This window comes from Onychostoma macrolepis, chromosome 04, assembly GCF_012432095.1.
Source record: "Onychostoma macrolepis isolate SWU-2019 chromosome 04, ASM1243209v1, whole genome shotgun sequence".
In the NCBI taxonomy this organism is placed as follows: domain Eukaryota; kingdom Metazoa; phylum Chordata; class Actinopteri; order Cypriniformes; family Cyprinidae; genus Onychostoma; species Onychostoma macrolepis.
Genome location: NC_081158.1, coordinates 23,724,350 through 23,749,616, shown reverse-complemented (window position 1 = coordinate 23,749,616; position 25,267 = coordinate 23,724,350). Strand labels below are relative to the sequence as shown.

The window sequence follows — 25,267 nt, the reverse complement described above, 5'->3', positions numbered from 1 at the left end:
TGTAACCTAACTACTCACGTGTTATTTATAAATGTCACTCAAATGAATTATAATATGACATTTTTCAGCGTTTGCTCGAATATTAAGTAGAATTTTCGTTGTTTTGTGAGCAGACCTTTAATATGAAAACGTGGAAGTAAAGACTTTTATTGTTTTTTATTTAATTCGCATCACAAACCAATATGTAAAACACACTGTTTAAATACTTAAATGGAATAAAATTATCTGTGCTTAAAATACCCAAAATGTATTTACATTTAAAATAAACGACTATTTTGAGTGGTCGGGGACTTTTATGTTCAGAACGCGGAAGTGCTGCAGGAGGCACTGAAGTCACGTGAGGAGTTATTTTCACAACGATGCATTTGTTGCACAGTCCTGACCATTTTAGCACATTTAAAGCGTAGAAATCTGTGTCTTTGGCAGTTAAAACGCGAAGGAGTTGTTGACATGGATGAGGATGGACTGCCCATCGTGGGATCAGGAGTAGATCTTACAAAGGTACGTTTAACATTGCAACATCAGCTGCTGCTCACATGACCGTCTGACATGGATAGTAGTGACCATTATACTTTCTTAAGGTTCCAGCCATTCAACAGCGAAGAATCGTAGCTTTCCTCAACCAGTTCATCGTTCACACCGTCAGGTTCCTGAACCGGTTTTCCACAGTATGTGAGGAGGTATGTTCACATGTCTTTACCTTAACTTATATATTTCTTGAAAGTGTCAATGACCTGGAGATTTTTTTTTTTCTTTTTTCTTTTTATTTTCCAGAAACTAGCAACAGTATCATTACGAATCCAACAGATTGAGACCACACTAAGCATTTTGGAAGCAAAGGTAAATCAAGGCAAGGGTTTTCAGACTAGGGACCGCAGTGGAGTGCTAGGGGATCAGTGGGAGAAAAAGTAATTAATTAATTAATAAAAATGAATGAGTAGGTAATATTTAATAAATAAATAAATATGCAGCACTAGATGTAGTATAATAATAATTTTTAAAAAAGTAGAAAAAAATTTAATAAAATCCACTATCTTAGGCTTATCCTGGTTGATTTCTTGAAAATATGTTGTATAAATTTGCAGTTAGCTTCTATTCCTGGTTTGGAAGATGTCACAGTGGATGGAGTGAGATCATCTACAGAGACAAACGGTCCTGCTGCGGCTGGCATTCATGCCACGGGCCCCTCTTTGGGTCCCCCTGTTGAGGTAACAGTTTTCCTGAGATGTCATAATTCATTTATCCCACTGCATTTTGAAGTATTTATAACCATAATGGCAAATTTTTGGTATTAATACACAGTCTTTGTCCATTCAGGCATCTCCGCAAGCACAAGTGGCCCCTCAGGAGCCGAAAGCAGAGGCCCCAGCGGAAAATGTGATGACTGTAGCCAAGGACCCACGATATGCCAGATACCTGAAAATGGTGCAAGTGGTATGTGTGTTTTTCATAATGAAAAATGAAAATGTACTGACAAGTTACTCACCCTCAGGCCATCCAAGGTGATGAGCTTGTTTCTTTGTAGGAAAGGGATTTGGAGAAATTTAGCATTATATCACATGCTCAGCATCGGATCCTCTGCAGTGAATGGGTACCGTCAGAACGAGAGGCCAAACAGTTAATAAAAACATCACAATAATAATCCACAAGTAACTCCAGTTCATCAGTTAATTTCTTGTGAAGTAAAAAAAAAAAGCATATTTGTAATAAACACATTCATCATTCACTATTAAGGTTTTTTAACTGTAATCCATCGCTACTGGGCAGAATACTAGTCCATAATTTATAATAATGCTACTTCCATTACTTAAAAAGTACTTGTGGATTATTCTGACATTTCTGTCAGTTGTCTGGACTCTCATTCTGATGGCACCCATTCACTGCAGACCTTCCATTGGCGAGCAAGTCACATAATGCTAAATTTCTCTAAATCTGTTTTGATGAAGAAATAAACCCATCTTCATCTTGGATGTCAATTTTCAGCAAATTTCCATTTTTGGGTGAACATCTTCCTTTAAAATTAAATCATAACCTGAGTTTCATCATTAACAAACTCACATATAGTCATGATTAATGTGGAAAGTTTATGTATATGCCAATATTTTGCTCTTTTGCACAGGGTGTTCCAGTCATGGCCATTAAAAATAAGATGGTAATGGAGGGTTTGGACCCCTCTTTGCTAGAGTAAGTGTAAACCACAGTAAAAATATTATGCACTATTTATGCATGTGTATAGTCACTATATGTGTGACAATGAAGTGTTTATACTGTAGCTAATAGATTTATTGCATTTCCCTTTAGTACCCCTGATGCACCTGTTCCAGATGGAGTTAAAAAAGGATTGGAAGAGCAAGATGATGACAGCTCAGGCAGCGAATCATCTTTCAGCGACTAATCAGCTCCGCCCCTCACGGCTAATGAGCGTTTTGTTGGACTTGTTGAGCCTTGCTCATCTCAAAGGAGAGTAAATGCACTTGAATGTCCTTACAGAGGACAGACACTTAGTGATGGCACTAAGTTTGTTTTAGATCTCAGAGACGGCATACTTGACATCTATAGTGGTGGTTTCTGAGGGCACTTGCTCACTAGGTGAGATCTCTAATGATTGTGATGATAATTGGTCCATTTAAGTGCTACTTTCATGTGAATTATTAATCTCTCATCTCTTGCCTGATATGTACATGTTAAATGCCTAGTATGTACATCTAATAACAATAAAAAGATGCCAGTGAGTGTTTTTATAAAGTAAAGCCATGTAAATCTATTAGTGCTGTCAAATGAATAATCGTGATTAATCGCATCCAAAATAAAAGTAATATATGTGTGGACTGTGCATATTTATTATGTATATATAAATGCACACACATGCATGTATATATTTAAGAAAAAGGTTGTGTGTATATATTAAATATTTATATATGCATGTAAATATTTTCAAAATATATGCTGTATGTGTGTGTATTTATATATACATAAATATACACATACATAAATTATGTAAACAAAAACGTTTATTTTAGATGCAGTTAATCGCGATTAATTGACAGCACTAAAATCTATTAAATTGAATGTAGCTGAGTAATTTTTTTTAACTTTAGTTGCAACAATATCAAACTGACTTTGAATCACAGTAATATCGATAACAAAAAATGACCGTGTGTTAGATTTGTTGAGTTTCTAATAATACTTATTGTGTTGCACAGTCATTACAGATTTGCTTATATTGCCTTTTCCAAATCTTAACTTGTTATTAAAAGTTGTTATATCTGAACTCAGTGAAATGAAGTTACTTTAAAACCTACACTACTATTGAAAGTTTGGGATTGGTAAGATTTTTATTTTATTTTTGAAATTAGTCTCATGCTCACCAAGGCTGCATTTATTTGGTCAAAAATACAGTAAAACCAGTAATATTGTGAAATATTATTAAAATTTTAAATTAGTGTTTTCTAATTGAATGTTTTTCAAAATGTAATTTATTCTTGTGATGCAAAGCTGAATTTACTCCAGCCTTCAGTGTCACATGATCCTTCAGAAACCAGTGTTGAATACAATTGTGCTGCTCATCTTGTGTGTGTGTGTGTTTGTGTGTGCGAGTGAGCGAGCGAGAGAGTGAATATAAATTTCAAAAGAACAACCAGCATTTGTTTGTAACTGGCCCGACCTCTGAATGGTAGTGTATGCTGCTATTCCTATCATAACAAATATTAAAGCAATCACTTTTAGTCATGCACATCATTATCATCATCATGTGTTTTTATTTCACAATTACAAAGTCAGACAAACATTGTGCAAGCATGGACTTTTTTTTTTTACATTCCACTTCATAAAGTGCAAGATTAAAACACACCTGTTGCTCACTTTCAGCTGCACTGAATTTTCGGAATGATTATGGAGTAAAACAAGGCAAAAAGTCCAAACTATAACCAAAGCAAAGATAGATTGATTGACAGTAATGCGAATAAGAATTTGCTCAACTTGGCTGATCATAAATGCTTTCTAAAATAAGAATTACTATGAAGCAGCTTTATTAATTGTTTGGCATCAAGTGGTTATATTACATTTCAAGTACATGTTTATGCCCTTTTTCTAGAACAAAATACAAGCTACAAAAATATACGCTGCCAATGATTACACAGTACTTTAGCAGATCTTTCAACATGAAAAAAGGTAGTAAGTTGTATAAAAATACAATTCTATTAAAAATGCACAAAAACAGTGAAACACTGTAACGGTATGATGTGATGGTCATGAATACTCTATTAAATTAACAGTCAGTTTCAGAGTGAATTGCTGTAAAAAAGAAATAAAAGAAAAGTTAATATGATCTTGAAGGCACTAAAAATAATTACTGATTTGGAACAATGTGAAAAAAGCTGGGGGTCAGTATTTATTTATTTATTTATTTTAAATGTTTTTGAAAGAAGTCTGTTTTGCTTACCAGGGCTGTGTTTATGTGATACAGTAAAATTGAAAATATTCTAAAATAGAATTTATTCCTGTGATGGCAAAGCTGAATTTTCAGCAGCCATTACTCCAGTCTTCAATGTTGCATGTTTCAGTATTTTTTGATAAATAGAAAGTTCAGTATTTATTTGAAACAGTTTTTTTTTTTTTTTTACATTATAAATGTATTTACTGTCACTTTTGATTACTTTAATGCATCTATGCGGAATAGTAGTAATTTTTAATAAAAAATGAATGACCCCAAACTTTTGAATAATAGTGCAAGTCTAATTTTATACACTCACCTGGAACTCTCTGATGTACGTTAAAAAGAAGAAGACAAAACTGAAAGTAGTGATCCATTCACACGCGACACTCACTATATGAAGTGTGTAGTCCTTCAGAAGCAGGTAAACAAGACAAGCAACTTTAAACATTCAGCAATACATTTTTGCTACAATTTAAGTACTGGAATGTGGTTAGTGAACTGTACCTTATCATTGGTGTCCCAGTGAAGTTTGCTTGTTCCGACAAGAATTGCACAAATAATTGCTGGAAGGAGGCGTTAAAGACAATCTGTTTGATCTGAAATATAAACAGTGCATGTCTTGACATGGAAAGCCAGCACGCTGTGATCACAATACTGGATTCGGATGACCGGCCATGTAAAAAGATGCAAATTTACACTAGCAAAACCACATTCAGAATGTCAACCAAGAGCACATATTGTACCGCTGAGAAAGGATACTGGGTATTACAGCTAGAGCAGCCAATCCAGCGAAGAACACACGGAAATGGCAAATGGACTTAGAACATCCATAAGGATGACCTCGGTACGATATCACACTCTGGATGACAGTGTATATAACCCCAGATAAGAAAAATAGTAAAGCACCGAAATCATGGACTGGCATCACCGTCGTCTCCTAGAACACAACAACATACATGAGCGCCATTAAAGAGAGAGTTATCACTTACTCCCCTCATTTCCTTCCAAACCTATATGACTTTCTTTCTTCTGTGAAACACGAGGAGATATTTTGTTTTCATCTGTTTAATGAAAGTCAGTGGGGTCCAAAGCAGTTTAGGATCTCAACGACTTTCGTTATATCGATAAAAACACACTAGGACATTTGTTGGAATGTTGTTTGGAATAGAATAGAATAGAAAAGACAAGTAAACTGAGTAAAAAACTAGTTCTTGGTTGAACTAGATATACCTGAAATGTAGCCACCAAACACATGCCGACACAAGAGACGATGCCAAAACCAAAAGAAACCTTGTTCAGACAAGGGGACACGGCACCGGTTCTCTCATGGATTCTCTCCACAAATTTATATTCAGCATACATAGTAGCAAAGGCTGGAAAACAGTTGATTTTACTGATTAAAACTACAGTGGAAATCACTGTGCAATACAGTAAAGAATATTCACTCATGCATTTAAACAGAATACAATTACTTTATGCAGGATAATGCACTGAAAATATAGGTTAAAATTAAGTAGAGTAGAGGTGCCATGATGGTTGTTGCTCTGATAACCTTTGATTTGGCATTAAGTTTCATTTCTGCAGTTGTTTGAGGTTTTAGTTGTGGTGCTGTATTATAACACACTGAACTCCAGCTGTGTCACGGATGGGAAAAAATATGTTTTCGTTTTCAGCAGAAAGAGAAGTGAGACCCGAATGAGTGCTATTCCATTGTTACTAAAGAAAAGTACACTCGAGACATTCCCACTGCTTTCCTCTCACATGTCAAAACCAAGCCGTTTGTGGCTGACTACAAATTGTGCAATTTCCCATAGGTTGTGACACACAGATAGCATATGGAGTTTCCTGAAACTGCTGGTGCGGAATTTGCACTTTTTGAAATATGAGCTGGAAATCCAAATCAAATTAAACTGAAATCAAATGACTGATTATTGGTCATACCTGCAAAGGCAGTGATTGTCGACATGAATCCAAACACACAGCTCTCGGGTGGAGTAGCCCCTGTATCACTTTTCAGAGACATTCACAGAAATAATTAAAAAGAACATTCGTATTTGTGAAGCAATTCAGAAACATTTAATGATATACTTGGAATATTTTATATTTAAAACACACACAAGTTCCACAGTTTACTGAATGACACTTAATAAAAGTGCAGCCTCACCATTACAATACATTAATATGACTTTGACTTAAAAATTAGTATTGGGTGTTATCATTGTTGTATATATATATTACAGTATTTAATATACACACATTATATTATATTATATTATATTCTTTAAAGAGTTTGACCTTTTTTCTGCACTGAATCCTGATTTTGAACACGAGCCAACATTCAACTTCGAGTAGAAAACGAAACTAAACGAACTGTCTGCAAAAACTTTTTTTTCCCTTCAGATTCTTAAATCTAGCAGATGTGTATAAATACCCGCTTAAACATAGTCTTGTTACTATATTATAACTTTATAAGCTATTATGGTTTATGTTATTTTAAGAGTTGTGAATTCGTAGGCTATAGTCCAGATGTGTAGCCAAACTAAAATGCTCAAGATAAAAAGACGAGTGACATACCTAATATAAGGAAGGACAACATCAACATCTCGTCGAAATAATGCGATGATGTAAGATATAATGAAGGTGCTCGATGACCAGATTACCAGAAAAGAAGGTAAAAAGCACATTCCTTGCATGAACCAAAACATCTCTCCTGAGGGCTGGGTGTAATCGGTGCATCACCATTCACGGAGACAAAAGCAAAGTGGACAGCCGAGGTCAGACAAAGACACACGGATACTTCACTGAACACACACTGTATGAACTATGAACAATAACTCGACGTTTATAACTGTATCTATAATGTCACGTGTTCACTGGGAATCTTTCTCTTCCTCATTGTTTTACCCATAGATTACCACCAGCACATGTGAACAACGCACAGAGCAGTTCTTTCTTTCTTTTTTTCTTTCACTACATAATTACATTTTAGATAAATCTCTCTGTTCACTTTACATTTTTTTACATGCATGAAAAAAACACTTTGTCATTGCCAAAGTAATGAATTGTATTTCAGCTATTTGTCAGCTATTTGCAGATGAATTTTGAAAGCAGGCATTACAATATTTTTGACCAAGATGTCTTTAAATGGCTATTGAACACAGAAAAAGTAAAAAAAGAGAGCACTGAATTATTATTATGCTTGATTTCTGTTCACAACACCACTCACACAATTTTAAACAGTTTTATAAATTTACATTTTTATTTGATAGATTTTAAATAATATTTGACAGTTTGTATAAAATGCTGAATGGATTGTTAAATAAGCATTCTCTCTGATGGTGTATGTACAGGTGCATCTCAATAAATTAGAATGTCGTGGAAAAGTTCATTTATTTCAGTAATTCAACTCAAATTGTATTAAATAAATACAATTTGATGTATTTATTTTTTATCAAATTGTATTAAATAAATTCAATGCACACAGACTGAAGTAGTTTAAGTCTTTGGTTCTTTTAATTGTGATGATTTTGGCTCACATTTAACAAAAACCCACCATCTCAACAAATTAGAATACTTCATAAGACCAATAAACAAAATATTTTTAGTGAATTGTTGGCCTTCTGGAAAGTATGTTCATTTACTGTATATGTACTCAATACTTGGTAGGGGCTCCTTTTGCTTTAATTACTGCCTCAATTCGGCGTGGCATGGAGGTGATCAGTTTGTGGCGCTGCTGAGGTGGTATGGAAGCCCAGGTTTCTTTGACCGTGGCCTTCATCTGCATTTTTTGGTCTCTTGTTTCTCATTTTCCTCTTGACAATACCCCATAGATTCTCTATGGGGTTCAGGTCTGGTGAGTTTGCTGGCCAGTCAAGCACACCAACACCATGGTCATTTAACCAACTTTTGGTGCTTTTGGCAGTGTGGGCAGGTGCCAAATCCTGCTGGAAAATGAAATCAGCGTCTTTAAAAAGCTGGTCAGCAGAAGGAAGCATGAAGTGCTCCAAGATTTCTTGGTAAACGGGAGCAGTGACTTTGGTTTTCAAAAAACACAATGGACCAACACCAGCAGATGACATTGCACCCCAAATCATCACAGACTGTGGAAACTTAACACTGGACTTCAAGCAACTTGGGCTATGAGCTTCTCCACCCTTCCTCCAGACTCTAGGACCTTGGTTTCCAAATGAAATACAAAACTTGCTCTCATCTGAAAAGAGGACTTTGGACCACTGGGCAACAGTCCAGTTCTTCTTCTCCTTAGCCCAGGTAAGACGCCTCTGACGTTGTCTGTGGTTCAGGAGTGGCTTAACAAGAGGAATACGATAACTGTAGCCAAATTCCTTGACACGTCTGTGTGTGGTGGCTCTCGATGCCTTGACCCCAGCCTCAGTCCATTCCTTGTGAAGTTCACCCAAATTCATGAATCAATTTCATCCAAAATCATCACAATTAAAAGAACCAAAGACTTAAACTACTTCAGTCTGTGTGCATTGAATTTATTTAATACACGAGTTTCACAATTTGTGTTGAATTACTGAAATAAATGAACTTTTCCACGACATTCTAATATATTGAGATGCACCTGTGTGTGTGTGTGTGTGTGTGTGTGTATTTATATATATTACATACTGACTAGGAGGACAAGCACTCATGGTTCGATAAAGTTCTATCAATTTAACAAGAGTCACTAAAACTATTTTACATAGCCTAAAATAAAAATCTTTAAAATCTAAATATTCATTTAAATTAATTTAATATGTCCTAAATAATTTTTAAAATAATCGACTACTATGTAATTATTAATTAAAGTTTATGTAAGTTTTATAATATTTTATATAATTATTTATCATGCTTTTTAAAAGTAGGCCTATTATTTTAATTCATAACGTGATCGTCCTCCTAATCAATAGAGGGCGGCAGCGAGTCTGTCATGTACATAGATCCACACGAACTGAGCGTATTCTCATCACCTGATCACTACCAATGAGGAACTACAGTGTTTGATTGTTGACCATGCGATCATGTGACGGTATGTTTTAGTGTAATGAAGCTATTTTTAATTTCACCGAAGGAAACATGTGTCCTCATTAAGTGTTTATGGAGGAGGAGATGTTGATGGCCGGGGAGAGTCATGTTGATCATTAATTCGGTGCTTAAACTGCTGCAGCGGCAGACATACACCTGTCTGTCTCATCGCTATGGACTGTACCTGTGCTTCGGAGGACTAGTCCTCATGATAGTGTCTGCTTTTCAGTTTGGGGAGGTATGTACTCTAACTAGGGTAATATTCAGAAGTATACTGTCTTCATGAGATTTGCATTCAGGCCATGACTGTGTAAATCACTGATTACTGATCAAAGCTGATTGTGCAATCTGACTCTGACCTGTTACATAGTGGTTGCAAATCAAACTTAGACACTTTTAGTAAGGGTTTGGTGTTGTGTATTAACTGGCTGGTTTTGTTTGGTTTGGTTTGGTTTGCAGGTTGTGGTAGAGTGGAGTCGAGATCAGTACCATGTTTTGTTTGACTCCTACAGAGATAATGTTGCAGGAAAGTCCTTTCAAACGAGGTGAGCAATGGATCAATGAAACCAGCTTCATTCATGCACAGTATTATTATGATTTAAAAAAAAAATACATCTTTTCATATATATGTTCCTGGAATCACATACCTACCTTGGTTCATATGCTTGTATAATTCCAGGCTTTGCCTACCGATGCCCATTGATGTGGTTTACACCTGGGTAAACGGCACAGACATGGACCTGCTGAAGGATCTTCGTGCTGTGAGACAGCAGCTGGAAGAAGAACAGAAGGCCTTGAGGTACCCCACCCATAAAACACACACTGTTGGTGTAGTATTTATTTATCCTCATGGGAGGAGAGATCGGGATTGAGGAGAAATTTGATGGCACTTGTTTAACCGCTTGAAAGGAAAATAAATCATAATGTGTCATTTTTTACTTTAAAACAGCATTATTACTATTACTACTACTTATTGATTTATTTTGGCATTTTTATTTTATTCAAAAAAATTTATTTTGAATTACACATAGTTCACAATATTCTGCATGGTGGGAATATGATGGAATCTATTTAACTATTTGATTAATGGGTTAATAAATCATAAAGGAAATAAAAACCTTTTTTTACTTTAGAAAATGATTACTACTACTGCTACTATTAATTTATTTTATTATTATTTTATATATATATATATATATATATATATATATATATATATATATATATATATATATATATATAGGAAATAAAAATCATAATGTTTGCTTTTGCTTTATAACAGAATTATTACTACTACTATTATACATTTATTTAATTTTATTTTTTCAAAACATATTTTGAATTACACATAGTTTTAAACATTCTGCATGGCAATGGATTATTAAATAAAGGAAACAATATATAATGTTTCATTTTACTTTAGATCAGGATTATTATTATTATCATTATCATCATCATCATCATCATTATTTCTACTACTACTACTACTACTACCACCATTACTACTAATCATAGTACTGTATTCATTTATTTTATTATTTTATTTTGTTCAAAACAATGTATTTTGAATGACATGCTTTGCCACGTTCTGCATGCTGTTAATTTGATGGTATTAATTTAATTGTTTGATAAATTGATTATTAAAGGTCCCGTGGCATGAAAATTTCACTTTATGAGGTTTTTTAACATTAATATGAGTTCTCCTAGCCTGCCTATGGTCCCCCAGTGGCTAGAAATGGCGATAGGTGTAAACCGAGCCCTGGGTATCCTGCTTCGCCTTTGAGAAAATGAAAGCTCAGATGACCCAATCTGGAATCTTCCCTTTATGTCGTCATACGGTGGAAAGGTTACCTCCCCTTTCTCTGCTTTGCCCGCCCATGAGAAAATGAGCTACTACCGTGCGAGGCGAGCGCAATATTTTTTTTTCCTCGAGACACATCATGGCTTGCAAACGAGCAAAGCATGTAAAAAAAAAAAAATTTTTAGTTCCTTCATCCGAGCCTGTGGCTAGCATTAGTTACATGATAATAACTGTAACAGAATACATAAACAACTAAAGTACCTTATCCAGACACAATATTTTAAACTAATCATTCGGAGACGTCCTGCTGTAGCCGCTGAGTTGCAACTTCTTCATCCGGTGCTTCTCCACCCGGATCAGATTCTGGGTCAAACTGAAAAGCTTGAAGGACTGAGTGTCTACGAGCCGTTGCGATACATCCACTGTCAACATTAGCGCATGGTAGCGCATGGTAGCACATGGTAGCGCAAGCTGGTTAAGGCCACATACCCACCCTCCACCTTGCCCCGCCTCTCTCCTCCTCATTAGCATTTAAAGCTACAGACACAGAAATGGCACGTCCTAAGGAAAGCTCATTGTGGGACTGGCTCGTAGTGGCTGAAATTCTGCACCAAGGCTGAATTTCGGGAAAGAGACTTCAGATACAGTACTAGGGACCACTTAGGCCTATATAAAAGCATCCAAAAAACAGCATGTCATGGGACCTTTAAATCATAAAGAAAACAATCCTAATTTTTTATTTATTTTTTATTTTTACTTGAACAGGATTACTACTATCACAAATTTATTTTATTAAATATTATGTTTTGTTATTTTATTCAAAACAACATGTTTTTAATTGCTCACCTGTCTATTGCAAAAAAAGAGTAAATATAGAATTTTGAGTAAGGGACAAAGGTTTAACATCTCGTGGCTTTTAAATATTTGTCCACTGTATCCACATGCATCCAAAGCTAATCAAATAAAAATGCAGGTATAATATTTGTATGTGCAGTTTCTATTTAGAGTCTGTTGTGTCCTGTATTTTAGTATGTTTAGTATGGTGGGACACACCCATGTTTATTTGGCAGTGCTAACAGTACTTTTAATGCCAGAAGAGGAAATTTGCTTAATGTTTTTTAAAAGTGTTTTATGTGCTGTTTTTTTAGGGAACGTCTTGGAAAAAATGCATCTGAAATAACTGAAGCTCCTAAGGGAAGGTGAGTGTTTTAAATAAGTAGAAATAAGCCAAAGTTAATTTCATTTTCATCCTATTCATGTGTCTGCAGGACACGAAGCAAACTAAATATTGTGCGGTTTATACATTTCCTGTTTTGTAGCAACCAGGGCCTTTGTCACAGCCGCAGTTGTTTTTTATGCCACCAGAGCTTTCCTGTGTCAAAAGCAACTGCTGCACTACAGAATAATAGTGTGAATGGTTATCTCTCTCATAAAGATTAGCTCTAGATCAGAGCTTTAATTCAGTCTGTGTTCCCTGTGATAGGCCAGAATGTCTGTTGTCCCACTGCATCATGGGTCCTGTGCTGGTGCTGGATCCATCCCTTCCTGCCAACATCACATTGAAGGAGCTGCCAACACTGTCAGCAGCATTCTCCACTGCAAAACAACTCCTACAGATGGCCAAACCTCTCCACCCCTCCTCAAGCGTGTCTGTTCTTCTCTTCCATTCCCACAGTGAAGGTACAATTATGACCTACTTCTCACTACCGTACAGAGTAGACTCGCATGCTGTCTCACACTAAAGTTGTGAATAAAAATGTAACTTTATATAATATAAATTTATAATTGGTAAATGTTATTCGTATAAGCAATCTCGTAAGAATTACATACATTCAACATTTGTATACTTCAACATTTATTGTCCATTAACAGGGGCAAAACTGTTAGTCTAACATTAGTTTTATGTCCCGTTACAGCTGAAAAAGCCCATACAGATGCTTTGAAGGATGCATTGACACACTCCATCAGCAGAGGTTATCTGGTGAGAAAAATAACTGCTGTACTAACACTTCTTATTGACCAATAATTCTGCTTTCCATGTCACTCTGAGCATTAGAAATTCCAGCTTGCTTCTTGTAACAGAACAACACTCGGACTTTTTAAATTCCAGCTTCACCAAAATGTGGATATATGACATCACAGAAACTTACAAAAAAATAAATAAAAATTGAAATGTTGCATTGGCAGTTAACTGAATTTAAATAGGTTGAAGTACTAAAATGACTAAAACTGAAATAAAAATTTTATTTAACTAAAGCTAAGAAGGAAAAAAAACTAATAAAAAAGACAAAATCACTTAACAAAATATTAAAATTAAGACTGAAAATATACAAATAAAAGCTAATTCAAAATATTAATAAATGCTACAAACGTATAGCAATAATACTAAAAGTACACTGATATTGATAATCAAATAATTTCAAAACAGATGTGAAAACTATGGATTGCCATTTTGTTTCTTGTATGTCACCTTCTAAAAAGTGGGAACATGAGCAGGAATATCCCACACCCAAATTCAAGTAAAACACAGTACAAAACCAAAAACTTGTGCTGCTTTTACGAATCAAAGTCATCCACAGAAAAGGGAACTTTTTTTTGTTATTGTGATGTCTGTTGTATGATGTCTACGGTAATGCTTTAACCAACAAGAGGAACCTTTTTTTTTACAATTTCCTTTTGGTTAAGGTTTTATTAGCATTACTGAGACTGTTCCTGGCAACCCACATCACTGTACATTTTGTAGGTGACCCTTATTTGACGCTCACATGCTGTTATAATGGATTACATCATCTTTGTGTGAAACGCAACATTTTTTTGTTTTAAAACAAATCCTTGTGAAACTCATGGAGTCTAAACGTGTGTTTCTGTGATAGACTACTGATAAAGAGGCTCCAGGGCTGGTCCGCATGCAAACTCTGGCCTACTTGAGCGGGTTCCCACCGTCACTGAAGGAAACTGAGCAGCTCAGGGTCAAACTACCAGCTGTGGTGACCAGTAAAATCAAACAGGTAAAACCTCTCAAATAAGGCAATCGGTGGAATGCATTGTTTGAAATGACCACAAGGTGGCACACAAGATCCATTAGAAAGACACGGCTGTCTGCGTATTTCCAGTTTGAGTCTAGCAGAGAACTTCCTTAGGCCTTAATCCATCAAAAACCCCAATGACATTACTATATTTGTCTTATTGAACTATTACTTGCTGTCGAGCTGCATAACCGTTGGCCATCCATTAATCTATAAAATAATAATCAGTGTTTTGTGTGTTGTGGATCTCAGTGTTTATCTCATTGGTTAGGGCAATGTTTGGGCTCCGTCCTGCTGTCTGCGGTCATGTGATAAGAGCTCAGGGTATTACAGTGACACTTGAGCGGCCTGACGGGGGGGTTAACAGTACAACAACTGTTTGAAATGGCCAGGCGCCAGCCTGCGCTTGGAAAAGGCATCAGGGTTTAGATGACCTTCTATCTCTATCTCTCCTCTATTTCTCCACAGAGCTCTGTATATCTCAGAATACTTTATTTGTTTGCTTGTTTCATTTCTTTGCTTTGTACACTTGCTTGCTTTTGTTTGTTCTTTCTCTTGTTTATTTTTGCTTTAGTTTGTTTCTTTTCTTTTTGCTTTAATTTGTTTCTTTCACTCTTACCTTGATAGCTTTTGTTTGTCTTTGCTTGTTTTTGTTCTTCCTTGATTTTGTTTGTATGTGCTGCTGTTTGTTCTTGTGTTCATTCTTAGTTAGGTTACTTTCATTTATTCTTGATTGCGTATGGTTGTTGCTTTTTTTTTTTTTTTGATTTTGCTTGATTTCAATCACTTTTGTTTGCTTTCATTTGTTCTTGCTTTTGATCAGCTTTGCTTGTTTTAGTTTCTTTTTTTTTCTTAAGTTTGTTTTTGCTTTTGTTTGTTCCATTTGTTGTTTCTTGATTTTTGTGTTCTTGGCTTATATTGTTTTTGCTGGATTTCATTCTTGCTTTCTTTCATGCTGCTTGCTTTTGTTCTAATAATTTGTTTGCTTTTTCACTTGTATAGCCTCTGTAACTCTTATCTTAAACTTTTTTTTTTTTTTTTGTCCTATTCCCTCCATCAACCAGAAATTTCCACAACTTTCCTTTCATGTCTTGTTCTGCTCATTATTGTATTCCAGTCGGAACGATGGGGAGTCTTCTGTAGGGTTTTTTCCTTTTAGTATTGTTTGTCTACAATTCAAATGTGGGTCACATAAGGTAATATAGCAAAGGATGAAGCTGAGGAACAGATAAAGAAAGAGAGAGTGAGCGCGAAGTTGAGTGTTGAGAGATGGCTAGTATTTATAGTGTGTGTTAGCCTGTTTGCAATGTTGATGAAAGCTCTCCCTTGACCTCTGTCCAATGCACACACTGTTACACAAGAAATACTGCCAGTGAAGTGTGTGTAGGGAATCTACTTAGTTATAGTTTGGGGACAAATTTGTCACCAGAAGTAAGCTAAATCTAGCAAAATTGTCCCCTTGGGGATGTCCTCAATAGGAAAATCTATTTTAAATAATGTCTTAGTTGTAAATACGCAGAAATTTTTGATTTAGGTTTTGGTTCAGATTAGTTTGTTGTAATAAAATATGAACTAATTAAGCTTTAACCATTGATTTAGCCTGTTGTCTATATTGTACATAAAATATGCACCTATAAACACAAACACTCCCCCCTTGACTATTTGGGTTCTGCAGGTTGTTTTTTTCTTAATGTGATGATGGCAGTGTCACTAAACTTCTGAAGAAGGCCTTTTCATTCAGTGATGGCGTTCCTGGAAACACTAAATGCTATTGATAGATAAGTATTTTGACTCTCTGCAGTCATCTTTTGGCATTAACTGGAGGAATGGGAACGATAACAATGAAGACCCTCTGCTTGTAAACAGCATTGTGACAAGTGCTAAAACTTGTTTTGAGGGAAACCTGATGGTACAAGCAAACTCATCATCGCAGGAGTCACATGGCTGTGGTGTCTCTAGAACCTTCTGATAGAGGAAGTTAGAAATGATGGGAAGATTAGCATCATCCATAAGAGTAAACGTAGTTCTGTGTGATTTGCTACTTTAGGTTTGGCAGTGGCTTGGGAATGATTTGAAAAGGGCATAAATTGTCAGGCTGTGATAAGCAGCAACTAAAAAATAAAAAAGCAAATAAGCAGCTTTGCTTGCTGCTGAGTGACCATTTGTATTTGTATATATATCTCAGTTGCAGCTGTACTCGGAGGCCAGTATTGCTCTTCTCCATCTAAACACAGCGCAGGATTTTACTGACCTCACCCAGCAGGCCAAGAAGAACCTGACGTTGGAAGGAAAAGAGCTCACTGTCAGTCCAGCATACCTGTTCTGGGACCTTAGCGCCATCTCACAGGTACACATTTTACAGCAGTTTCACACACGAGTGGAAACTAAGCCAATGTGTGCTTGATAAGTGATCGCTTAACTAAAAAAATATGAATAAATAACTTCATAATAAACGGTCTTCCTCTTTTTTTTAGTCTAAACATGATGAGGATGTTTCTGCCAGTCGCTTTGAAGACAATGAGGAGCTGCGTTATTCACTACGTTCTATCGAAAAATATGCACCATGGGTGCGGCACATCTTTGTCGTAACCAACGGACAGATACCGTCTTGGCTAAACCTAGATAACCCACGTGTTTCAGTGGTTACTCACCAGGTGAGCTTTGCAAACCCTTGGATGACCAGTAAAGACAGCTTATGTTTCTAAACGATCCTCAAAAGGGACATCCTTGTTTATTAGTGTGTGCTATAATGCATTCTATTACTAATATTGGGTGTATTTATGTAAAACCTACAGTAATTGATAAAGTCTTGCTGTCGTTTGTGTTTGCCTCTCAGGACATTTTTCACAACCAAACCCACCTGCCTACATTCAGTTCTCCTGCCATAGAGACCCACATTCACCGAATCCCAGGACTCTCTCAAAAGTTCATCTACCTCAATGATGATGTTATGTTCGGCAAGGATGTGTGGCCTGATGACTTCTACAGCCACTCTAAAGGTCAAAAGGTCAGAAAGACTGCCTATCTGTATCTGTAAGAAAGACTGTTTATTTGAACCGCATTTCTAACAGTTTATGCACATCTGAAGTACAATTTACATTTTAAAGGGAAATTTTGCATGCGTATAAAAGATGTGTGGATACACACACACACTACCGGTCAAAACATTGGTGTTCTTTTTAAAGAAATTAATACTGTTATTGAAAAGAAATGCGCTGAATTGATCAAAAGTGGCAGTAAAGACGCTTTACGTTGTCGAAGATTTCTATTTCAAATATATGTTCTTTTGAACTTTTTAATCATAAAAGGGAAAAAATCCTGAAACAAATGTATCATGGTTTTCATAAAAAGCAGCACAACTGTTTTCAACATTGATGATAATAAGAAATGTTTCTTGAGCAGCAAATGAGCTTGTTAGAATGATTCTGAAGGATTGTGTGATTCTAAAGACTGGACTAATGCTGCTGAAAATTCAGCTTTGCATCACAGGAATAAATTATATTTTAAAATATTATTAAAATGGAGACCAGTTTTGGTTTTGCAGTATTTTTGAGCAAAAGAGTTTCAAAAATTGTAACTTTTGAATGGACGTGATTTATATTATTAAACTAATAATCTTTACATTACAACTCATTTGGCCTTGATAGTCACCTCAGATGTTTTCGCTCTTCACAGGTGTATCTCACCTGGCCTGTACCAAACTGTGCTGAGGGCTGCCCAGGCTCCTGGATCAAAGATGGCTACTGTGACAAGGCCTGCAACAACTCTGCATGCGATTGGGATGGAGGAGACTGTCAAGGTACTTTGACACCGTCATTTCACTCCAGAATTAAAATTGCCAATATTCAGTCACCCTCACATTTACCTTCATGAACCAATTGCATGTTTCTGATCCCATCTTTATATCGTTTTCATAATTTCTTGATTTTTCCTTGCAGGTTCAGCAGGCAGCAGTCGTTTTGGAGGAGTGGGCGGTGCTGTGGTTGGAGGTGGGCAGCCTTGGCAGTTCGGAGGTGGTCTCGGAGGATTGGGAGGCGTGTCCTTCTGTAACCAAGGCTGCGCTAATTCTTGGTTGGCTGATAAATTCTGTGACCAGGCGTGCAACGTTCTTGCATGTGGGTTCGATGTTGGTGACTGCGGACAAGGTGAGTTTTGACCAGTTGTTCTCAACAGTTTTGACCTGAAGTCCCTCCACTCTCTAACAAAACAGGCCCGTATATATATAAATATTCTAAAGACTGGACTATACAGGGCCTAAAACTAACTTTTTGCCAATGGCCAGTGACGTGATCAAATTTACCGGCCAAAAGATTTTTTTACTGGCCATGAAACTCTTTTTGCAAAAACAGGCAGTCATTACTACTACAATGACTAAACATATTTACAATGTTTTTAATTTGTCCTTTACTTTTGATTTTACTTTTTATTGATTTATCTTTTTTTTTTTTTGTCCCTAAAAAAACATTGAGATTCTTAACATTAGTGCTGTCGATTTAAAAAAAAAAAATTAATCACACATTTTTCTGTAAGTAATCATGATTGATCGCATATTTATATTGTCATAATTTCACATTGAACCTCCAATTTAATGTAACAACATAAATATAGTATATTTTAAATGTTTTTAATGGAGTCTTTTTACTAATTAGGCTATTATTAGTGAAGTACGGATACCAATACTGCTACTGCTGTCTCTATTAAATGCATTTTCCCTCAATTTTACCTATTAATTAGTCATTCAACATTATAGTATAATTAAAAGCCATTATTTTTTTACATTTTAATAAGCTCTGAAATATTCAGTGATTTTAAAACAGTCTTCCCATAAACTATAAATTGAATATGCATAAAATATACAGATTAATCTTTAATAATCTGCGACTAGAGCAGTCGAGTGATTTCTCTTTTTCTTTTGTTCTTTGATTTACATCACTGACAGACTTCAGCAGCGCTGTCTCTTTAAAACCTGATGCACATGACGCGGATCTGACACAAATCCTATTTTCTCCAAACTCTTTACTGTTATTTAAGACTTTATTATTCATTTAAGACTACGTTTACGAGGTAACTCGCCAAAACCGTGTATTTTGATATAATTGTGTGTGTGTTTTCCGTTGAAGCGCTACTGGTGCTGTCTCAAAGCGGCTCGGTGTATGTTCAGCTGAACGCGCAGCCTTTCAAACTAGGGCTGTTCGATTCTGATTCCTGGTTCTGGAATCGATTCCTCTGTTGTTTTAGATTCTTTTTCGATTCTTGTTTTTTTTTTTTAGATTGAAGGAACCTAATCTCGCCATGCTGCATGATATAAAGGTCGTAGAAAGTATCCTTCTCATAATATGAAGCTTTTATGACGATACGTTTCTATAGCTCTGATTGATTTTTAAATTGTAATTTTGTCTGCTTTGCCCGTGAAATTAGTCATAGCTCACTGCTCAGCATGTCCCTGTTTATTACATGAATTGAACAAGACATGAAGTGTCTAAAATAAATGTGCACAGTTCAGCTGAATGACGAAGTTTACTTTGACTGTATGCTTTGCACAAAATTAACAAACTGTGGACATGGAGACGAATGGTGCTTCTTAAACAGAAGGCTGCATCCTCAAATTCAGATGATCTCAGTACCGACTCTTTTCTTTGTTTATTTTCTTGAATTTAAGTGTGTGCAGTCTTCCGTTTGAGAGGCACCCATAGATAAGCTTTGTTGAACTGAAAAAGGCTCTGAATAAGGAGTCGATTGCTCTTGATGGCCTCCAACGCCTCAGAATTGATTCTTTTTGGAATCGATTCCCAGCCCTATTTCAAACTTCACTCCACCGTTTAGGTGGCGAAACCCCAGGTATGTGTCGCCATATTCTCGGGTTATGAAGAATAAAGTTAATCTTCCGAAATGAAGCAGCAATTATCTTCTGAGGTAAAAGTTATTAGAACCGTGTCCATGGACAAGCTGGCCATCAAAAGTTTTACACTGTTAGATATACTCGCCAACGTCGATTTTTACTCGCAAGAAGACTCCCCACTTTAGATGACATGAAATTGCTGTCAAACTAATTTAATGGGCTGTTTTATGTTCCCACCAATGTCAAAATCAAAGCCACACCCCTGATCAGAACAAGTTAAACAGCATCCGTCTTTTATTCAAGGCTGGACATCTGAACCTAGCCATATCTTTTTCATTAAAATGAATAGCATTGGACAGGTTCACTGTGTATTTTTGAACTGTTCTGGGTATGTGGCAGACTTCTTTTGTGAGCCTTTAATGCTGAACTCATATTGACTACGTTTACATGGACATCAATACTCTGATTTTAATACGTTTAAGACGATACCCTGATTAAGAATGTACCATGTAAACAGAGATTTTCCGGCTAAAGTCATAATCGAAGTGAACACAAATCGAATTAAGACATGTGGAGTATTCCTATTTTAGTCGCATTGTCGAGGTGCAGTACAGACATGTATACACCTTAATCAAACTATTACCGTGGTGTAGGACTTTTCGCAAATAAAAGAGCTTCAACACCACCGTCATCTGTATGCACGTACAAATAACTAACTGCACTTGAAGCTTTCATAAAATTAAAAATGAAACTGTGTATGGCATCATAACGAAGACGAACTATATGTTTGTACATGAAATTCTGGAGGAGACGTCGGATGGCATCACATGGGGACGTAATGATGCGTGTCATTAATCGATCTATGTACTATAACATGTAAAACAGGAACATGGAAGGATTATTCTAAAAGCAACTCATGTAAACACCTTAATCATAATATTGTCTTATTCAGAATAAGGTAAATTATTAGATTACCGATGTCCATGTAAACGTAGACATTGATTCCTGGCCCCCTGGTTGAGAACCAATTGAGTATTTCTTATTAAGTATATCTTATTCTTATTATTTCTTAAGTCTAGTAGTAATTGATTTAACTAATTTTCTGTTTGTTTGTGCATTTATAAGATAATTTCAACCAATTGCACCGCGTTGTACTCCGGAGGAACAAGACTCTTTACAGCCTGCCTCAGGGAGAGCTTCGACCGTATTTTAGCTTCTCAGGCCTGGCTAACCGTGTGTCCGAGGCACAGGTCTCTGATAACCCAGCGCTCCGTCACACTTCTGTCGCCAACAAATGGAAAACCATCCACCTGCTGCTGCTGCCTGGACACAATGCCACTCAGATCCACTACAACATCACCTTTCAGGGTGCCAACAATCACGACTTCACCATGACTTTCTCTGTAGCTGTGGATACCCGAGAGCTGCCCAAATCAAACGTGTCTGATCCGGTGCAGGAGAAAGACGAGGAGCCCAAACTGACCGTGGTGACCCCAGAACCAGTGATCATGTTTGAAAATGTTCCTAAAGAAAAACAAGGCCCAAGGGTTAGAGATGATGCCCACGGCGGTGTAGAGATTGTACAGGTGCCTGCATTAAATGAATCTCTTTTGCCCGAGGAAGTGAAGCTTGAGTTACAGAAGCTGAATGAGAAGCTAATATTAGGTGACATTACTATTAAAGGCTTTAATTTGACCAAAGCAGTGCTGCTGGGCCCGTACAAAGACAAAGCTAAGCTTCTACTAAACAATAAAGACCAGGACATACAAGCAAAACACTCGAATGAAGACCAGAAGCCTCCGGTAATCAGTCAGCATCAGGATGAAAGAGCAGTGAGGGTGAAACGAGCAAATGAAGATGAGGAAAGAAGCAAAAACTCTAAATTGGAACCAGATGTTGCTCCGTCTCTTGTCCCAGTCCAGATTGATGGTATTACACCGAAGGCTCAATCAAGATTGTTCGGCATAGAGAAGCCCCTCGCATCTAAGCTTCACAGCACCCTGATAGGGAACATGTCTAAGGAGAGAGATTCAGAAAATGAAGCCCACCTCCGCGGGCGGCCAGTGGGTCGTAAACTCCAGTATTACATCTCCAGCTTGGACCGGGGTTTCCTTCCATGGGAGAAGAGGAAGTTCTTTCAGGATCTGCTGGAGGTGAGACACGGTTCTACAACTTTTTTTTTTTTTTAACTGAAGGCCTCCCAAACATATACACACACGCAGTGTGTATAGAAGTCTACACACCCCTGTTAAAATTGCAGTTTTTGAGTAAAAAAAAAAAAAAAGAATTAAGTTTCCACCTTTAATGTAATATTTTTAACCAAAACATTAATGCTCTTTAATTTAAAAATGAAATAACTGTAGTAACTCTAATTTATTACAAAAAGTTAATATTTATATTTATAAAGTTAATAGTTCTATTAAATATAAATGTTAATAATAGATATTTTTTGTTATATAAATAGATAAGACCTAAATATAACTATAATATACTTAATTATTATCTTCCTGCAGTGCCATTGGAAGTTTTCTGTGGCCCCCTTGTAGGTCCTGGCCTCCTGGTTGAGAACTACTTTTCTAGAGTAAACAAAAAGCCAATTGGTTCTAGTAACTGAAAGGCAGGACTTCTTGCTGCCACATCAAGTATTGCAATCTCTCCCGTTCATTGATCTTTGTGTCTTTTTTGTGCATGACAGGAAGAGGAGCGTCTACAGAGTGAACTGCAGTATGCAGCTGACGGGACGGCCACTGGACGCAGGTTGCAGGACACTTTTGCTGATTCACTCCGCTATGTCAACAGACTCTTGAATGCTCAGTTCGGCTTCACATCCCGCAAAGTGCCCGCCCACATGCCTCACATGATTGACAGACTCATCATGCAGGAGCTACAGGACACGTAAGAGTCCCAACACATACACACAGACTTGTGTATCAATTTAATGTTAGTCTATGGATACAAAATTTTGGCCACCGAAATTCAGATGTCTTCAAAAGTTCCTTAAGTATGAAAGTAAATGAATATATCCTTTTTTTCATGTCTTGATATCTTGCTCCTTTAGCCTCCCTCAGGAGTTTGATAAAACCTCGTCCCACCGTGTGCGCCATTCTGAAGACATGCAGTTTGCCTTTTCTTATTTCTACTTCTTGATGAGCGCAGTGCAGCAGCTCAATATATCAGAAGTGTTTGACGAAATTGACACAGACCACTCTGGTGTGCTGTCTGATCGTGAGATTCGCACGTTGGCCACACGTATCCATGAACTCCCTTTAAGCCTTCAGGTACACACCACTCTTCTGCCACAGCATTGACAAAATGACCTGATTTTTACATTAGAAAATTTTTTTTAGATTAATTTAAAATGTAGTATTTTAATATAGTCTAATTATTTTTTAAATGTAAATTTAATTTGAAATGTTGTTTATTTTATTTAAATATAGTTTAATTTTCTTTCATTTGAAATGCAGGCTAATTTAACTTAAAATTGAATAGTTAATATATTTTTTAAATAGTCTTTTTATTTCAAATGTTGTTTAATTTAATAAGTAGTCTAATTTGTTTGAATTTAAAACGTGGTTTAGTTTAATTTGAAATGGTCAAATATATTTCAATTTAATGTAGTCTAATTTGTCTAATATATTTCCTTTTAAAATGTTATGTAAATAAAATAAATTGTGATTTAATACATTTATATTATTAAATTTATATGAAATAAATTTTAAAAAATGATCAATTAACAATAAAGCAGGACAGTCAATATGTACACAACAGAACTTCAGGAAGTGAACACAAGGCATGTATAGCTCTTTTCTGTCACCACATGTTGAGGAAAGGCATGTCTCTTTATTTAACTCTAAACAGGATTTGACCAGTCTGGAGCAGATGCTTATAAACTGCTCAAAGACTCTTCCGTCCAACCTCACGCAACTCCATACAGTCAGCCCCACCCAGGAGGCCTATTACGACCCCAGCATGGTGAGAGGAACTCTTCAGAGTCTTAATAAATATTCCTACACAAGTCAAATATTAGACTTTAAAATCTCACAAAACATTTAAGTGATCAACACCTTGTTCACGCATAGCTTTAGGCTATAAAATTGTCATGGTTGGCAGAAGTCTTGTATTATCAGCTCTTCTGTCTATGCATTTGTTGGTCCTGTTAATAAAATCCCTGTTTTGATGTTCCTACAGCCGCCTGTCACAAAAGGTTTAGTAATCCACTGCAAACCCATCACAGAGAGGATCCACAAAGCCTTCAAGGACCAGAATAAATACAAGTAGGATTTTCATTACCTCTTCAGCATCTCTTGTGAGACCGGGTTAGTTATGCAGGCTCTTGTTCTTTTCAGATTTGAAATTATGGGTGAGGAAGAGATCGCCTTTAAGATGATAAGGACCAATGTCTCCCATGTGGTGGGGCAGCTCGATGACATCAGGAAGAACCCTAGGTTCGTTCAGGGGCTTTTGTTCATGTTTTTTGCGCACGTTGGGAAGCCTAATCTCACTTTAACCCCCCTTTTTGGCCTGCAGGAAGTTTATCTGCCTGAATGACAATATTGACCACAGCCATAAGGACGCCAGCACAGTCAAAGCTGTACTGAGGGACTTCTATGAGTCAATGTTCCCATTGCCCTCTCAGTTTGAGCTGCCCAGGGAATACAGAAACCGTTTCCTCCACATGACCGAGCTGCAGGAGTGGTAAGAATTAAGTCACAAACAATCATATAGCGCATGTCTTTGTTAAATTTCTCTTTTTTACACAAACAAGTCAAACAGGTCTGTGTACATACCTCACGCTTCATTACTGAATCTGACGTATGAACAGAACAGGTAGGAGTAGTTTAGTGAAACCCTCTACAGAAAGAGCTTTAATTGAATATGAAACTGTAATGGACCCAATCGACATGAAAAATAAAGAACAAAAGTGTTGGAATAAAGGCATAGCAGCCATTAAACATAAATAAAGAAGTTTATTATGCTTGATGGTAGTGTAAAGAAAAAAAAAATCTGTTCACATAAAGCACTGACTAGCCAAAGAATCATCATTAAACCACCCTCATGTTGTTCCAAACCTGCATGACTTCCAGTGTTATTGTTAATAGAAACTATTAAAAACATGTTCTTTAATTGAAATAAAACTG

The 25,267-nt window shown here is 36.4% G+C and overlaps 3 protein-coding genes across 4 annotated transcripts in view; 2 read left to right on the top strand and 1 right to left on the bottom strand.

The window, feature by feature from the left end:
* The first annotated feature begins 302 nt into the window (after nt 1-302).
* Nucleotides 303-3,443, top strand: washc3 (WASH complex subunit 3). Its single transcript, XM_058773074.1, has 7 exons — nt 303-501; nt 582-680; nt 775-840; nt 1,086-1,208; nt 1,318-1,434; nt 2,120-2,184; nt 2,302-3,443. The coding sequence occupies exons 1-7, from the start codon at nt 451-453 to the stop codon at nt 2,393-2,395; spliced, it is 615 nt and encodes a 204-aa protein (XP_058629057.1). The 5' UTR covers nt 303-450; the 3' UTR covers nt 2,396-3,443.
* A 292-nt stretch (nt 3,444-3,735) lies between these two features.
* dram1 (DNA-damage regulated autophagy modulator 1) lies at nt 3,736-7,728 on the bottom strand. The gene is made up of 7 exons (XM_058773073.1): nt 7,010-7,728; nt 6,377-6,444; nt 5,666-5,808; nt 5,195-5,372; nt 4,940-4,998; nt 4,752-4,844; nt 3,736-4,293 (listed from the first exon to the last, which is right to left on the bottom strand). The coding sequence occupies exons 1-7, from the start codon at nt 7,138-7,140 to the stop codon at nt 4,249-4,251; spliced, it is 717 nt and encodes a 238-aa protein (XP_058629056.1). The 5' UTR covers nt 7,141-7,728; the 3' UTR covers nt 3,736-4,248.
* Nucleotides 7,729-9,000: 1,272 nt separating this feature from the next.
* Nucleotides 9,001-25,267, top strand: part of gnptab (N-acetylglucosamine-1-phosphate transferase subunits alpha and beta) — a 37,464-nt gene continuing 21,197 nt past the window's right edge. Inside the window, exons 1-19 of one of the 2 annotated variants that reach the window (XM_058772131.1) lie at nt 9,001-9,701; nt 9,923-10,008; nt 10,143-10,262; nt 12,413-12,463; nt 12,748-12,944; nt 13,181-13,245; nt 14,138-14,272; nt 16,476-16,637; nt 16,765-16,944; nt 17,127-17,297; nt 17,966-18,089; nt 18,229-18,435; nt 21,255-22,282; nt 22,825-23,024; nt 23,188-23,407; nt 23,988-24,101; nt 24,318-24,403; nt 24,476-24,574; nt 24,657-24,824. In XM_058772131.1, coding sequence (XP_058628114.1) covers nt 9,570-9,701; nt 9,923-10,008; nt 10,143-10,262; nt 12,413-12,463; nt 12,748-12,944; nt 13,181-13,245; nt 14,138-14,272; nt 16,476-16,637; nt 16,765-16,944; nt 17,127-17,297; nt 17,966-18,089; nt 18,229-18,435; nt 21,255-22,282; nt 22,825-23,024; nt 23,188-23,407; nt 23,988-24,101; nt 24,318-24,403; nt 24,476-24,574; nt 24,657-24,824 — 3,545 coding nt within the window. In that variant the 5' untranslated portion in view covers nt 9,001-9,569. The remainder of the gene's footprint in view (nt 9,702-9,922; nt 10,009-10,142; nt 10,263-12,412; nt 12,464-12,747; nt 12,945-13,180; nt 13,246-14,137; nt 14,273-16,475; nt 16,638-16,764; nt 16,945-17,126; nt 17,298-17,965; nt 18,090-18,228; nt 18,436-21,254; nt 22,283-22,824; nt 23,025-23,187; nt 23,408-23,987; nt 24,102-24,317; nt 24,404-24,475; nt 24,575-24,656; nt 24,825-25,267) is intronic. The other variant, XM_058772130.1, reaches the window with a different exon arrangement.